At 38.4% G+C, this 12,779-nt stretch overlaps 1 protein-coding gene across 3 annotated transcripts in view; it reads left to right on the forward strand.

Annotated features, from left to right (window-relative positions):
- DNAJC15 (DnaJ heat shock protein family (Hsp40) member C15) overlaps positions 1-12,779 on the forward strand; it is an 80,026-nt gene that overhangs the window by 33,416 nt on the left and 33,831 nt on the right. For all 3 annotated transcript variants that reach the window (XR_009595179.1, XM_027973531.2, XM_060394296.1), the window contains exons 2-3: positions 3,558-3,609; positions 6,968-7,041. Coding sequence is in view for 2 of the 3 variants with exons in the window: in XM_027973531.2 (XP_027829332.2) it covers positions 3,558-3,609; positions 6,968-7,041 (126 nt within the window). In the remaining variant the exon portion in view is untranslated. The remainder of the gene's footprint in view (positions 1-3,557; positions 3,610-6,967; positions 7,042-12,779) is intronic.

Below are 12,779 nucleotides of genomic sequence, written 5' to 3' on the forward strand. Positions count from 1 at the left end.
TTTCCTGTTTCAGTCTTGCCCCCAGCTTTCAGTATCTCAGACTCCAGGGATGGTGTGGGCTAAAGAGGCGAAGGGAGCACCGGGCTGATTTCCTCTTGTCAGCTGTCATCCCCCAGCCTCATGAGACTGGTGCACACGGCCGGGCTGGAGCTGATCTTACTCTGCCCCTTCTCTGGGTAAGAAATCTTATTCCATCCAGTGCTTGAGCATTGTGGTTGGCTTCCAAACTTTGGCACCAAGATATACTGGGCAGAGATGTTAGAGTCCTTTTCTGCGATTGGTAGCTAGTGCTTGGTGTTCTGTGAAACCTCCTCTCATTGGCAAAACCCAACCAGTAGCAGGAGGGCAAATGCAGACTGGATAATGTAGACTTTTGAGGCAAGTGGAGACAGAGGTACAGAGCAGGTCAGGGAAGAGCGGAAAATGAACCTGGGGGGACAAATGGACAGTAATCATCAGCGTATTCAATACTTACTTATTGAAAATTAAATTGAATTTTTAATTGTTAAACACAGTTGAGCCTTACATATTGTTAGATTAAAGTGAAAAATGACCAAATGCCTAATGGTTTAATGTTTTTGATATAAATATCTTGACATAAAAATCTTTTTAGTAAGGCAGCTATTTTATCTCATATATATTTGAAGAGTCAGAATAGTAAAAATGATATAATAATCTATAAAAAAGAGCCTACCTCAAAAACCACTTCTGTGAGTCTTCTTTTACTCAGACACATTTAAAAGTACATGTGCCAAGCCACTGTGCTAAGTCCTTTATGTACATTATCACTGTTATCCTAGACATGAATCCTAGAGGAATATCCTGGAAGACTCACCCTAGAAGTGTAGCTACTACTGCTTGGTGCTTGATTCATTGGTGAACAGAACAAATGCCACAAAGGGCAGAGATCTTTATATTCTAATATTAATATTTCCACACCATTTTGTTTTGGTGGTTGTTATCATTAGTTATGTTTATCAGCCATTTAGATTTTTGTTTTCTATGAAGTTCCTGACCTATTCTTTTGTCCATTTCTATTGGATTGTCTGTCTTATTAATGGGGAAGAATTTTCTGTATTTTTGAATATGTGCTTAAATTTTCTTTTATGTGTTGCAAATGAGTTCTCCCATTCTGTGGCTGGTTCAAGCTGAAATATTGAGAATATGTCAGATCTTGACAGGCACAGATAGATATTTCTAGTCAGATAAAAGAGTAAGTAGAGTTTATAAGGAAGGAAAATAAATTCACACAGGAGTCAGTTGAGTACTTTGGTTAAACTGAGGATTTTTAAAGTGAACCAATGGAAAATAAGACTGGAAAAGTCAAAATATGTAGTCCCTGGGAAGCTCTGGAAAATGGCAAAAATATACCTCAACAGAACTTCCTTTTCTTTCTTCTTTAAACTTTTTGAGTATAGCTAGTTGACAGTGTGGTACATTGTGTGCTGTTTCAGGTGAACAGCAAAGGGATTCAGCCAACCCAGAACATCTTTAAACCAATACACATCTCCCTTCAGTTTTAGGAGTAAATAAGTCTAGGCAACCTGAAGGGAGGGTTTCCCTTGTGGCTCAGCTGGTTAAGAATCTGCCTGCAGTGCGGGGGACCTGGGTTTGATCCTGGGTTGGGAAGATCCCCTGGAGAAGGGAAAGGCTACCCACCCCAGTGTTCTTGCCTGGGGAATCCCAGGGACGGAGGAGCCTGATGGGCTGCCATCTAAGGGGTTCGCACAGAGTCAGACATGACTGAAGTGACTTAGCAGCAGTAGCAAAGGGAACCTTGAAGACTGTTTGGCCCCTCTGGCTAGCTAGCTCTAGGCTTGCCCTCTGCCGGAGAAAGAATCTTCCTTCCCTGAGATTGTCCCAGTGCTCTGCCTGGTGAGAAGGTGCATCTTAACACTGGACCTGAAGAAGCCTAGATGAACCTTCTTTGTCTCGTCTATGAAGAGCTCTAGATTTCTCAGAGGGTGTTGCGTGCCTGAGTGCTCAGTTGCTTTAGTCGTGTCCGACTCTTTGCAAGCCTGTGGATTGTAGCCCACCAGCCTCCTCTGTCCATGGGATTCTTTGGTCAAGAATACTGGAGTGGGTTTGCTTTGCCCTTCTCCAAAGAGAGCCTTACTGGTTGTTAAAGTTTGAGCACCTTCATATGGTTGGCCTTTGTGTCCTGATGCTTATCCTTGTGGAGTCTCTTGTTGAATATTTGGGGTTTTAATTTCCTAAAACTTGCATTCCCTTACAGAACTTGAAAACTAATGACTGTAGGGCTTTTTGGTTTTACTGTCCTTCGAGTCTCAACCTCCATTTTTTGACTTCTGCCGCACTGATGTGAAATGAATCCATTCCTATCCCCCGGTGAGACTGTTGCAGCTATTCTTAGTCTTTGCTGGATGTGACGGATTTGCCTCTCTCACCACTAATCAGCCAAAAACCATTTCTATAGTATCTCTCTTCAATTATGACCCCATCAAAATTTTGATTTGGCTGCAAATACCTGAAAACTAAAAATATGGGTAGTATCTTAGGAAGCCAGAGTTTTATTTTTGTCTCATGTAAATAGAGGCTATCCAGGGGCACTGTGGCAGCTCCATGATCATCCAGACCAGCGTCCTTCCACCTCATTGTTCCTCCTTCCTCGTGCGACACAGCGGCTCCTGGTCTCACGTCTACATCGCAGCCAGCGGGAAGGAGGAATGGAGCAGGGAAGGGACATTCCCCCGCCCCCGAAAGACTTCACAGATGCTGCACGCACTGCTCTGCTTATATCCTATGAGCCAACATTTACTAAACAATGCTGTACCTAAGCCTAAGGGAGGCTTGGAAATATGTGTCTGGCTGAAAATAGGAATTTTTGATCCTGTAGAAGAAAGGGAGAATGGATCTTGGGGGCGTCCATTGATCTTTGCTACCTAAAACCTTTTTCTGTTGTGACTTAAATATTTTCCCCAGGTGGTTAAGGAGAAAAGCAGAGAATAATATGGAGTATATACCTAATTCAAAATTTATCTGGATGAGCTCATATTTTTAGACTCTGGATTTTTCGCTCTTATTTTAAATTTTTTACCTTGGTCTAGAAAGCTAGAAATAAGCTAGTTCTTAAGCTTTTCATCACGTTTACTAATTTTCCACAGTTTGGCTTCTTGGCTACACTTGGGTATCATATTTTATCAAATTTTTAAATAGAGCGGAGTCCATTTGAGCATCATATATGTAAAGGAGGAGGAAATATTTGCCTTTTATATTTATGGAAGATGAATACACTAGACCCACTGTTAAGAATAGTCTATAGAAAACATTTTAGCAATAAGTAACATAAAGGCTCTTGGTCAGAATGAAGTCAAATACATGGAAACTGAATGAAGTCTAAAATTAGTTCACTGAAAATCAGCCAATATAGTGTGTAGGAGATATAATCTCATAAGCACTGCAGATATTTAAAACTTCTACACAGCAGAGCTTGAAGAAAATGTGATATTTAACATAATTGTTCTTATTATTTTAAATGATTTACTTTAAAAACTCATGTAGCACTGTAAATGATAATCACTTTTTTCCTCTTGTAGGCAAGAAGTTTGATAGCTGTGGGGCTGGGTATTGCAGCTCTTGGCTTTGCAGGTAAGATAAATAACGGATACATATCAATAAATGTTGTAGGAGAAATATTTCCAAATAGCTTTTAGAGTGAATTTTGAGAAGATTCTCAGTTTTCTGAGGTTTTTTATTTTAAGACATACATTCCCATTCTTTACAGCGTTCATAGTCCGTGAACATTTGTCAGTATAGATAAACTTTGTAGTGAAAGAAATTAATGCTACCAAAGTTTGGGAAACTAGCCCCTGTAATAACTGATCTTCCTGACGTTTTTTTTAGTGTGAGCTATAGTATACTGTTTAAAAATAAACGTTAATGTGAAGCAGTATAAGTGATATGGGGCTCTTCTGTACGCCCATATTTATTTTTTTCTTGCAGATAAGTTTATACATTTTCTGTCAGTTCTTTCTGATGAGCTAGTTAGTCTTGGTAGTGTGTGTATTACTCAATTTAATGTATTGGTGTAATTTCTTTGGAAACCCAGGAGGATTTCTTTTACTGCCAAAATCTTTTTAGAAAGAATAGTTATAAAGATTTAAAGTAAAATTGCTATTGCTTCCAGTCATTAATTTATAATTTTAAATTACATAGCTATTCTCTAATTAAATGTTCATCTGAGAGCATTTCTTTGTTGATAAAGATTTACATTTTTCAGTTAGCTTTTGTGTCTCCTAAGGGCCATGGGTTTGATCTTATTAATTGAATCTTCTTTGTAGGTGGAGCTATTAATACATTCTATTGTGGTTATATACAATGACATCAAATAGGAAAAGAGACTTAAAAGATTTTATTTTGTTTTGCATAATGTTTAATTCCACACAACTCTATTTAAAGCACCTTACCAGTGAGAACTTTAAAATCAGGACAATTGGTGGTTCAGTTTTTCTTGGTTCTTATACCATCAGAGTCTTATGTCTCATTATGTAACTACAGTTAACTACTTATGGAGGTTTCATGTGAAGAGTATCATGTCTGAAAAGGAATTCTGACAGACTTGCCCATAAACATAAAATAATTTTAGTATTAATTGCTATAGCAGAATAGGCATCAGTTCAGTTGCTCAGTTGTGTCTGACTCTTTGTAACCCCGTAGACTGCAGCACGCCAGTCTTCCCTGTCCATCACCAACTCCCAGAGCTTGCTCAAACTCATGTCCATCAAGTCGGTGATACCATCCAGCCATCTCATCTTCTGTCAGCCCCTTCTCCTTGCACCTTCAATCTTTCTTAGCATCAGGGTCTTTTCCAATGAGTCAATTCTTCACAACAGGTAGCCAAAGTATTGGAGTTTCAGCTTCAGCATCAGTCCTGCCAATGAATATTCAGGACTAATTTCCTTTAGGATGGACTGGTTGGATCTCCTTGCAGTCCAAGGGACTCTCAAGAGTCTTCTCCAACACCACAGTTCAAAAGCATCATTTCTTCGGCAATTAGCTTTCTTCATAGTCCAATTCTCATATCCATGCATGACTACTGGAGAAACCATAGCCTTAACTAGACGGACCTTTGTTAGCAAAGTAATGTCTTTGCTTTTTAATATGTCTAGGTTGGTCATAGCTTTTCTTCCAGGGAGCAAGCATCTTTTAATTTCATGGCTGCAGTCACCATCTGCAGTGATTTTGGAGCCCAAAAGAACTTATAGTCTCTCGCTGTTTCCATTATTTCCCCATCTATTTGCCATGAAGTGATAGGACTGGATGCCATGATCTTAGTTTTCTGAAAGCATGTCTTTCTCATTTCAAATAAAAATCTTACATTTGAATTTGAAATAAGAATAGGCATAGTTACTTCAAATTCAAATGTAAGATTTTTATTTGAAATTAGAGAAAGATATGCTTTTGCCAAGGTCTTCTTTCTAAAATGAGAAGAATTGGTATATGTACTGCATACATATTACGCTGTTGCCAAATTCATTTTACTGAGTAGAATATTAAATAGCAGGCATTTCTCTTTCATAGTCAACTACAACTAAAGTGTAGAATTTAGAAGCAAAGTATTCCTAGACTGTTAGAACTTTGTCTTCTCTTTTATGGTTAAAGTAAATGTCCAAATGTCAGTTCTTAAAGCCTTTGATTGCTTTTTTACATCGAGATTGCATGACTGTGGTTTTGAAGGAATTTTGAGACACTTTAAAAGCCATGGAGACATGAGTTTGAGTAAGCTCTGGAAGTTGGTGATGGACAGGGAAGCCTGGTGTGCTGCAGTCCGTGGGGTTCCAAAGAGTTGGACACGACTGAGCAACTGAACTGAATTGGAAAGCCATATTTTATGCTGTTGGAGAATCAAATTAAAGTTGATCTCTATGTGATAAGAGATTTAGATGAGTTAGGGTTTCAGCTTTATTTAATTTTATTTTAACATTCTCCTTGGTTTCAAGAGCTTTTTGTCTCCTACTTAGGTTGACTAGGACTTCCCTGATGGCTCAGACGGTAAAGCGTCTGTCTACAATGTTGGAGACCTGGGTTTGATCCTGGGTTGGGAAGATCCCCTGGAGAAGGAAATGGAAATCCACTCCAGTACTATTGCCTGAAAAATCCCATGGACAGAGGAGCCTGGTAGGCTACAGTCCATGGGGTCGCAAAGAGTCGGACACGACTGAGTGACTTCACTTAGGTTGACTACTTCACATCTTCCTAGGTCTAACTAGCATCCTTTATTTTTCACTGTAGCATGTTGTCTGAACAGGAATAACAGTATATTTAGACAGATAACTTACTATAAAAGATCTGTGTAGTTGAATTTTCCCAGTAGTAATCTTAATTTGCAAATAACGTGGTTAGAAACTTCAGAGGATCATAACTTTTAGAAAAGAGACACTAGTATAGCAGACACACAGTCTGGTTAGGACACACATTCTGATTGGCCTGATGCTATTTGATTCTTGTTCTGTGCCCTCAAAACAGGTTAGGACCTTTTTTACTATTGATACTTAGTTGTCTAGTCTCAGAGGGGTTTTGATAATTAGGGTGACTAAGAAAGGAAAGTACTAAAATAAAGAAGCTTTTCGTCATCCTCTGTGAGAAATTGATAGTAAACACATTCTTTGTAAATATTTCCCATGTGATTGCTTTATTACTTTAGTGGTAACTTCATTAAAAGCAGTCCTGTGTTGTATAGATCATAAACTATATATTTCAAAGTGATTATCATTGTGAGAAGCAATAGAATTGTTTTTTTTTTAATTGGAGTAATTAAAATGAAATCTGTCCTCCATTTAACAAATTAGAAGTTTGAAAAAATTACTGTCTTTCTGGTAGGTTTTGAAATTGTTATTAAGCTAACATATATAAAGTAAACTATAACTGCTATGGTGAGCACCTTGTGGGTATTGGCTTTCATTACAGAAAATGTATTTGCCTTTATTCCTGTTACTATTATATATAGGTCGCTACGCATTTCAGATCTGGAAACCTCTAGGACAAGTAATCACAGAAACTGCGAAGAAGATTTCAACTCCTGTAAGTTTAAAAAAAAATGAGTTTAGTTAGAAATCTAAACTTACTTGGAAGTTTCTTGGGCATATTATATCTATGCTTATTTCTGACTTTGCTAGTTACTATATTGCTTTTAGTAGTATTACATCAACTTTGAGATAATTTACTTTCCTTGTTTAATTAGTGTTCATTTATTCATTCAGTGATTGTCCTGTGCCAGGGGCTGGGCATAGCTGGTGAACAAAACAGATATGGTCCCTGTCCAGATGGAGTATACCCCCAAATTAGTTTCATCTTGAAATTTGAAACTAGCTTCCTTGTACCACCACACCTGGCTCTCTCAAACTTGAAATTATATGATTCCAACTTTGAAACCCTATAGGGCTTATACATCCATCTACCAGCGTCACGGCTACTCTGCTGAGGGGAATCTAAGTGAAGATTGAATGGGAGTAGGTGTCTAAGAAGCTGTAGTGTGGTGAGCTGGGCTTTGTGACCCCTGGAGAGCATGCCCAGAAAGCTCACAGAAGCAGTGCAGCATTAACACTGACTTCTGGGAGACAGAAGATCTGGGTTACGTCGGCTTGGCTTACAGCAGTTTGAGAATGAATGACCTGTTTCAGTAAAGGCATTATAGGTCCCTGAGGCTTAGTTATGAACAATAACCATACTTTAAAAGGATGACAAACGGACAGATAATTAAACTGAAGGACAAAAGAACTACAAGTGACTTTGCTGATTGAAAATGCATGTCTGTGATTAGAGGGAACGTGTATTTATTTTCTGCTTTCCTGTTTATATTTCATCTTAAGTATTAATAGGTATTTACTAATAGCATTCATACAACAAATGTTCATTAAGCACCTACTACGTCAAAGTGAAAGTTGCTCAATCGTGTCTGACTCTTTTGCAACCCCATGGACTATACAGTCCATGGAATTCTCCAGGCCAGAATACTGGAGTGGGTAGCCTTTCCCTTCTCCAGGGGATCTTCCCAGTCCAAGATCGAACGCAGGTTTCCCGCAATGCAGGCAGATTCTTTACCAGCTGAGCCGCAGGGAAGCACCTGCTCCATACTAGACACAATTGTGGGGTAGTCATGAACCAGATACAGACACTGCCCTGTAGGAGTTTACTTTTCAGTGGAGACAATTAACAGATAAGTAAGATATATAATATGTAGAGGTATTGAAGTTAGAAGTTTAGTTTTCTTTAAAAAACTAATCAGGGTGCATGCGTCCTAGTCACTTCAGTTGTGTCCGACTCTTTGCAACCCCATGGACTGTAGCCTACCAGGCTCCTTTTTGTCCATGGAATTTTCCAGGCAGAAATACTGGAGTGAGTTGCTGTTTCCTCCTCCAGGGGATCTTCCTAACTCAGGAATCAAACCTGTGGCCTCCTGTGTCTCCTGTCTCATCTTTACCACTGGACCACCCAAATCAGAGTAAGAGATTGATTTTTTAACAGCAGAGAAGAGTCTGTGTTAGGTAGGTTAGGGAAGGTCTCTCTGAGAAGGGAACAGACCATGTGGCCATCTGAAGAGCTTCCTAGGTGGTGGGAATGCTGCAGAGATCTGAGGTGGGAATGAGTTTAGCAGTAGGAGTAACTCCAGTATGAGTGTGTGGAAGGAATAGTGGTCGTTTAGGCCCACATCACTTAGAGCCAAATCAACTATGACAAGGACTGCAGAGTTTAAGTCTGACGGAAAGCCTTTGGAAGGTTATGAGCAGGCGGGCAACAGACTAGAATAAGCCAGAGGAGAAACTGTGGAATGTGTTGAAAGGGCATTGAGACAGTCCAGGGACTAGGTGATGGTCAGTGGAAATAGAGCATATGCCTGGAAATAGTGACATAAATGTCCAAGGGTTTTTCCACGTTTGTGGTTATTCAGTCCCTAAGTGGTATCCGCAGCACGCCAGGCTCCTGTGTCCTCCACTATTTCCCGAAGAGCTGTCAAATTCATGTCCATTGAGTCAGTGATGCTCTCTAACCATCTCATCCTTTACTGATATATGTTTACGTATAGTAAATTGGGAAACTTTTAGAAATCATTTCTCTCCTGCTTGATGATCTTTAGTAGACAGACTTATAAATAGACTCACGTTTTGTAGAATTACATTATTTAACGTTGTAACGGAAGGGAGAGAAAGAAAATGAGAAACGTTTCACTGCTCTGTGAAGGCTCACAGATAAGGTGGCGTAGTTTAAGAGACCGTCATGGGTATCCTGAAAGGCGGCCCCAGCATTTCTTAATAAGAGGAAAGGGATGCATACACACTCACGCCCCTCCCCCCCCCAACCTTTCCCCTTCCCTCTGGGCTTCAAGTTAAGACAAGTGGCTTTCATCTGCCCTCTTTTTCACAAAGTATTACTCATCTAGTTTGCAATGAAGCCTCTTGGAGTATCTATCATCATCGTGATTAAACCTCAGTGAAGATATTAGTTTTTAAAAATAACTCTTTAAACATTAATTGTTTCAGGGAAATTGAAGAATGAAAAATATGCATACTTTCCCTTGACATTGATCTCAAAAAGCCAAATTCATAAGCTCGGCATTTCCAGTGTTTTGATTTTATAACTCTGTTCATTATTAACCAGTTACTAACAGATAGGGACTATAGTCACGCGTCAAATGCCTGTCACTCAAAGGAGAAGGTTCGACTCAGGTTCCTGTGGGCTCTCTCTTCATTTTTTCTCGAAGCGTATTTGCTGCTTCTTTTCTTTAACATCAGTTTGTTCTTATATCTCATCTTTCTTTTTCTCATGCTTCCCTCTGCCCCATTTTTCTGGACTGTTGCCTAGGATAGTTTCTTTTACATGGAATGTATGGAGAGTTTGTTTCTTTCCCTCTTTACATGTATAGCTGTTTGTTCTGTAAGATCCTCTTAGATTTTTTCCTTCCAATGCGTCTCTGCTCCTGGAACTCATATTCGTGGCCTCTTTCAGCAGTTTGGTAGATTGGCTTTAAGTTTAATTGAATGAGAGGATTGGCAGTGTGCTGTGAGCATGGAGGTGGGTTATGCCCACAGTCATGTCTCTCGTTGGAAGCAAGGAGCCCAGAGGCTGTCTGGGAACCTGCAGAACCCCGTGTTGAGTACTGTGTGTATTTTACTCCTTGGTATAAATGCCCCCTCTCCTCAGCCCTCTGGGTTCTGAAATGTTATCTATTGTTAAGCCACTCGGCTTCCCTTGAGACCTGCTCTGTACACCAAGATGCATTCCAGGCATACGATTCTCTTTTTTGGCCTGAGGGCTGAGGTGGCAGGTGGCAGCCCTTATGCCCTGTACTAATGGAGTTAGGAATGGTCTGTCTGCCGTCCTGGTTTAATTACCCTGATGGTATGTTTTGTGTTTGTCGAGCCTGGATTTAGTGTTTTCGTCTTTCTTTCCTCTGGTGATTGGGTTGCTGTGATTTTTCTGTATGTGCAGTCTTCCCTGTTTTCAACCTTTCAGGATTTCTTTGAACTTTCTGCTTTGGTACTTGTTCCATTTCTTGTTTTCTAGGCCTATTATGAATTTTTCTTGTTTAAAATATCTCATTTCTCATTTCAAAGAGCCTTTGGAAAGTAAAAGACTAATTTTCAGTCTGCTATTTTGAATCAGAGCCTTTTACTTAATTTTTTAAAGTGCTCATGTGTGTTTATTGACTCAGCTATTGTCTAATTACCCCTAATTTTTTTCTGGAGGAAAAACCCAAGTCGTTCATCTTCTGTTGAGGCTCTTATTTTTCTATTTGTGAATTTGCCTTTTTACTTGAATACAAGTTTTTTAAATTGGACTTAAATTGTTTTTATGGTTAGGTGAAATTCATGGAAATAACACTAATTAAAACTATCCCTCTGTGGATCTATAAATCAAATAGATGATTCTACATAATTAAAGTTTATACTTTATGTTAAATGTAAAATGTATTTCTTCTCTTAAGACTATGGAACGATGTATTTTTCTGGTTGTTTGGAGGGCTGTTATGTTTCAAGTGATTGAGTAAATTAGCTAATGAAGACTTTCATTTAACTTGGTTCATTTCACATCATTTTTGATAATATATAGCACTACAGCATTCGATGTTAAATTTTAGTAGGAAAATTATTTTGACTTTTGTTTATATATTTATATATTTTATGACTAAAATAATACAAATAATAATTTGTAAGGATCAGAGTATCTTTCAAATAGACAACAGAATAAATCCCACTCTCTGTTCTTGGAAATTCTATTAGAAAAATGTAACTATCTACTCCATCTGTTTGATATAGTTATTCCTTATTGTAATCACATTTTTTGTGAATCTTACCATTTTGTTGACCCACCAGTGTTGTCAGAAAACAGTTCTGCATTGCCTGTTTCTATATAAGCTAATAATATAATGCAGTATTGGTATGTTATATTTGTAAGCTTCAAAGGGCTTACAATTTCAATTAAAAATTATGTAATAAAAACCTAAACTCCATATGAGTTTAGAAGGCATGATTTTGTCTTCTGTCTACTATTCTATATATAGCCCCAAATATTAAATATCTGTCCTCAAAAACGATCTAGTTCCTTCAGAAGGATAGTGATGATGGTATGCTTACAGATTGACTTACTTGAAAGCAGGTCAGTATTTATGGTCTGAGCCTCATCCAGATGCTAAACTTTAACCTTGTCTTAGTTTTCTTTAACCTTTTCTACCTGGAAAAAAAACGAAGTAAAAAATTTGCTTGGATATAGTAGCCGCTTTTAGGGTTAATGAACTTGGTGAATATAGTGGAAATGACAGTTTACGAAATATCATCAATTTATGTTTATTGTATGCTGAACACTTCAGAATTTGGAACTCCCAAAGGTAGATACTCATAGAAATATTAGGGAGTAAGGTATGCATCTAGTAAAAATTTTAGCTGCTTGCGAGAAACCTTAAAGCCAGCTGTTTTTCCTCTGTTAAAGCCCTGCTCCTGTATGTGTATTCCCTATACAGCTCTTATTCTTTTACATATTCCTGTGTGTGCGCGCTTGTGTAGATATACATAATTTGTCCATATCAATATGTGTACTGAAACAGTTTGGTTCCCTTCCAGTTTGGAGGCGGAGATTGTTCTTTGTTTTCTCACTAGATTGTTAATTACTTGGAATTTGGAGTGGGACCTTATAGTCCTCACAGCACTGGCACACTGGCAGAGGAACAACTGTGTGATGAAGGACAGAATTTCACTTGTCTCATTTGAAAAGTTCCTGGCACATATTAGGTGCTGAAGTATTTGTTGAAGGATTAATTGTCAGGGGATTATTACCAATGGAAATTTATGACAAGCTGGTCAAAACAAGTTATATAAATGACCAGATCTGGCTCCCTGGGACTCTTTTTACACTCTAGTAATTTCCTTGGTTTCCTTTATTTAGTCCTTTAAAAAAAAAATTTGTATAAGTAACCATGTTCATTATTGAAAATTTAGAAAGTATAAATGAACATGAAGAAAATAATATTCATAATTCCACCACCCCAAAATATCATTGAGGGGTTATATACTTTCAGATTTTGTTTTATGCAAACACATACTTATTTATCATTCCTTAGGAAAGGGTTCACATTTTAGAAACATGTGCTCATTCAATCACGTATGTATATTTTTCCTTGGTAAAGTTGAGTTCATGCATGCAGTTTGCTCTAAGAGCTCCTGCAAACAGTTGTCTCTCTGCTGTCTCCCATTCCTTTCTTCCTGTTCTCTCCTAAACTCACTCTAATCAAACCTTCATGCCCAGTCCCTTCAATTAGCCTTAGGTTT

This window comes from Ovis aries, chromosome 10 (genome assembly GCF_016772045.2).
Source record: "Ovis aries strain OAR_USU_Benz2616 breed Rambouillet chromosome 10, ARS-UI_Ramb_v3.0, whole genome shotgun sequence".
Lineage (NCBI taxonomy): Eukaryota > Metazoa > Chordata > Mammalia > Artiodactyla > Bovidae > Ovis > Ovis aries.